Source organism: Cyprinodon variegatus, unplaced genomic scaffold (assembly GCF_000732505.1).
Source record: "Cyprinodon variegatus isolate N-32 unplaced genomic scaffold, C_variegatus-1.0 Scaffold11, whole genome shotgun sequence".
In the NCBI taxonomy this organism is placed as follows: Eukaryota; Metazoa; Chordata; class Actinopteri; order Cyprinodontiformes; family Cyprinodontidae; genus Cyprinodon; species Cyprinodon variegatus.
In genome coordinates this window covers 1,210,356-1,214,165 of record NW_015150464.1, presented here as the reverse complement: position 1 = coordinate 1,214,165, position 3,810 = coordinate 1,210,356, and the positions used below count along the sequence as shown (strand labels likewise).

Below are 3,810 nucleotides of genomic sequence, written 5' to 3'. Positions count from 1 at the left end.
TCTCCATAGGAAGTCAGAATTCAACTCTTAGAGAAATTAGATATTAGCCAGTGAAAAAAGTGACACGATCGCACAGAAACAGGTCCACCGGAGGGATCTACAGGTGCATAAAAATGAGAGAGATCAGAGAATGAGCATGCATTCATGCTTAATATTTATTGTATGCTTCATGGTATTGAATCTGCACATATATGGGCCTGGAGAGTAGTTTACATGAGTGTGTTTTGAATAACACTGCTCGTTTGTGTAATATGCATGTTCACTTTTGGAAGAATTCTGAGTTCATCCTAAACATTGATACTCCGGGACGTCATTCTACGGAAAACCATTACACATATGTCACGTCTTGGTTGAAGTTTGGAGGACCCAAATGCAGAGGTAGAGAGGCTGAGATGAATACTTTTAATGATGAAAATGGTTAACAAAGGCAGTCCAAAAATCCAACTAAAAATGTAACAGACCAGAATCATGGAGACATCAAGGGAAAACATGTACAAGGAGCCAGGGAGAGACGAGGTGAGATGACGACAGCGATGACAGGACCAGCAACAACAAGGAACCAACAAAGAGTGAGAGCAGAGGGAGAGCATATATAGCTGACAGAGACAAAGGGAGGGCTAACGAGCTGACGAGGAGCAGGTGTGAGAGGAGACAACGAGGGAGCCAAGGGGAAAGGAACACACACACACACAAGAGGGCAACAGAGGACAACAGAAAAACATGAAAACTAACAAATCTAGAAATTACAACAAAAAAGGAATTAAACCAATAAAACTAGGAAACAAGAAGCAAAGTAAAACACAATATAACCAAAACCATGACAACATAATATCTACTAGAAAACAGAAGCATTGGAAATCTATTAGAGGGCACATATTAGGTCAAAGTTCCCTACCATACCATACCAACTTTATTTATGAAGCACTTTATACAACGAACAGGACCAAAGTGCTGTACACAATCATAAAATACAATAAAATTATAAAATAGAGAAAAAAACGAGTGTAAAATACATATTAGTATACAAAAAGAATAAAACAAAGTAAAACCTCTCAAATTGTGCCAAAAGCCAAGGAAAAAAGATGACTTAAAAACAGCAAGAGAAGAGGCCTGTCTTATGCTCAGAGGCAGATCATTCCACAGCTTAGGAGCTGCCACAGAAAAAGCACGGTCTCCTCTGAGCTTGCATTTTGTCTTTGGGACCCTCAAAATTCCCTAACTGATAATTATCAGAAAAGGAAATACTCTCCAATTCCACAACTTGAGGTTTGGGATTTACTTAATCTAAAGAAAACCATTTTCTCTCTATTAGTATAATATCATATACAGTATTTGGTTTACTGCTGATAATGAATTCACAAAACTGTTTTTTCTGTAACTTTGGTAAAAATGAAGTACCCTGTGAGTATTTAAGGAAGTACCAGCCATAATTGCAAAATCATTGGACACCATTGCTCAACAGAAGCTGTCCCACATTTTCTACTGGTTGTTATGTTGAAACCACACATAATGTTGTCTCTGAGTTTATATTTTAAGTTTTGGTCCAACAGACCAAAGTTATCCTTAGTTTCCCGTCCCTGACTTGGTGCTCCTGGCCTCGCTCTTCTCCCAGATAATCGCTTAATTCGCCGGGCTCGCTATTCGCCGCTTCGTGTTTTTAGCAGCCCCTCACGTATTGCCTTATCGCCCCGCATCGATTTGAAATCTGTTTCATTTCCACCCTCAGGGAATCTCTGCAGCCATCCTTACTAAGTGCAAGCGAGACGGAGGATTTATACCTGTCAATAAAAACCTTTGGTAAGTGCTTCCTGACCCTCTAAATCCAGCCACTTTTCCTCACACAGAAGAGGAACGGATGGGTTTCCAGCCGGCACAAATCACAGCTGCTAAAACACGAGTTTACTTACCTCCAACAGCAGCTTTGACTGTAAATAAACACCCCTGCATGTTGGGAGTGTTGGATGGGAGGGATATGAAACTGTTCCAGTAAACTACAGGGCTGGTTCCTCTTCCTAGCATTTTCCCACAGAAAAAGATAAATTTCTGGGGAGTTCCTAAACTATTTACACTCCTAAACTTGATAAATGTCTGTAACGATTTATTAGAGAGAAGGTGGTGTTAATTCTGCAGATGTAGCTGACTGCACCACCCTGTGCGTCGCTCCCACCCCTGAAACGACGTGAATCATTTTAATGTTGCTGCAGGAAGAGCACCATTACATCCATGATGTGTAAGCAAATTTCTGGTGATTTTCCTCAGGGGGGCTTCGCTCATCCCATGCTACTACTGCACCTGCCTGGCTTTTATAGGCAGTTCATCATGAGCAGGTTATTGAGCTGTTGAGTACAGTCCCTGCCTGCATGTCTAGAGGTAATTAACTCCTGGCTGAGAGTCCTTTTTGGCCCAACTTCAGCTGGGGTAAAAGATAAATAAATAAGAAGGCTCACTGCAGTGAGGTTCAGTTCGGCCGCCATTTTACAGTAGGTGGTATTTCATCAAACATTCTTGCACTTAGAGACGGACGGGAACATGGCAGGCTGGCAGAGATCTACAGGGTTGATGCCAGGGATCCACAGCTGATGCTTTAGGCCAAATCAGGACCGGTTTTGTAGGATTTCTTTGTTTACCCCCCAGTCTGAGTCAAACGTAGCTGTAACTGTCTGTTCCTCCAGGTCGTTGTCATATGTAATGACCATGGGCTGTTTCTCTTTCCTGCTGCTCGGAGGCATGTTCTATGTCATTGATGTGAAAGGCTGGTGGCAAGGACAGCCCTTCATATATCCAGGTACTGTGCACCCATGAGGGAAGCCAATAGATCCCTTATATTTTTGATTCATTTGCTCCAGTTAAAATGTAATAAAAATCAAGTTGAGTCGTCATAGGTGTCCTGTTTTAGTTGAAAATGTGCTTATTATTATTATAGAAATAAAAAATGTTTTAAAAAGTGATTGTACATAACTGCATATATTTTTGTCCTTTCAAATCTTCAGATCATTTTTAAATATATTTGCCTTATATTTGTAGGTTCATCCAAATAAATTGCAATATTATCAAAAAAGCAATATGTGGAACACAACAGTGACAAACTTCAGGATTTTATCGTATTGAATATGGCTTGCTATAAATAAAAAAATTGAAGTTTTCATTCCACTGCTGACTTGACAGTTTTCCAGCATATCCAGATGACAGCAGCTGCCACTGGGTCGCTGCTAAAGATTTTGGCTCTTCATTGAGAGCTGTATCCAAGGATAGTCAGAAAGTTGAGTGGAAGGAAAAGGTGCAAAAGCAACAGGGAAAATGGCGTCTTTGAGAGGATGGTGCAGATAACCTGAAGGCTGCTTCCAAAGCAAAGCAGGCTTCCTCAGCAGAACCACGGGATAATCTCCTCCTCCATGCTAGCTGTATTGATGCAGTAGTTTATGCTTAACCCCAAATTCAAATTATTTTAAATTAATTGATGTTCTAACTTTCCAAGATCATAAAAAAACAGCCTTGATTTCCGCCTGTGGCTCCTGGTCAGCTACACTGCAAAAAAGATCTAGAAATAAGTAAACATTTCTTAAATTAAGTGTATTCAATTTGAGTAGGTAAATGAGATAGTTTGTCAATGGAATTAGTATTTTTAATCTTAAAATAAGTTAATTAGATAACATGCACTTGAAATAAGACAATGCAATTGTGTTTCCTTATTTTAAGCATAAATTGTCTTGTTCCATTGGCAAAATGTCTCTTTTACCTCCTCAATTCAAGAACAAATGCACTTATTTTAACCTCTTACACCCTAAGGGGGTATAAATAAATTTCTGCCTG

The 3,810-nt window shown here is 39.8% G+C and overlaps 1 protein-coding gene across 1 annotated transcript in view; it reads left to right on the top strand.

Annotated features, from left to right (window-relative positions):
* Window positions 1–3,810, top strand: part of LOC107088428 (heparan-alpha-glucosaminide N-acetyltransferase-like) — a gene marked incomplete at its 5' end in the record, with an annotated part of 60,711 nt that overhangs the window by 55,728 nt on the left and 1,173 nt on the right. The window contains 2 exons of the mRNA XM_015380595.1: window positions 1,727–1,797; window positions 2,673–2,785. Coding sequence (XP_015236081.1) covers window positions 1,727–1,797; window positions 2,673–2,785 — 184 coding nt within the window. The remainder of the gene's footprint in view (window positions 1–1,726; window positions 1,798–2,672; window positions 2,786–3,810) is intronic.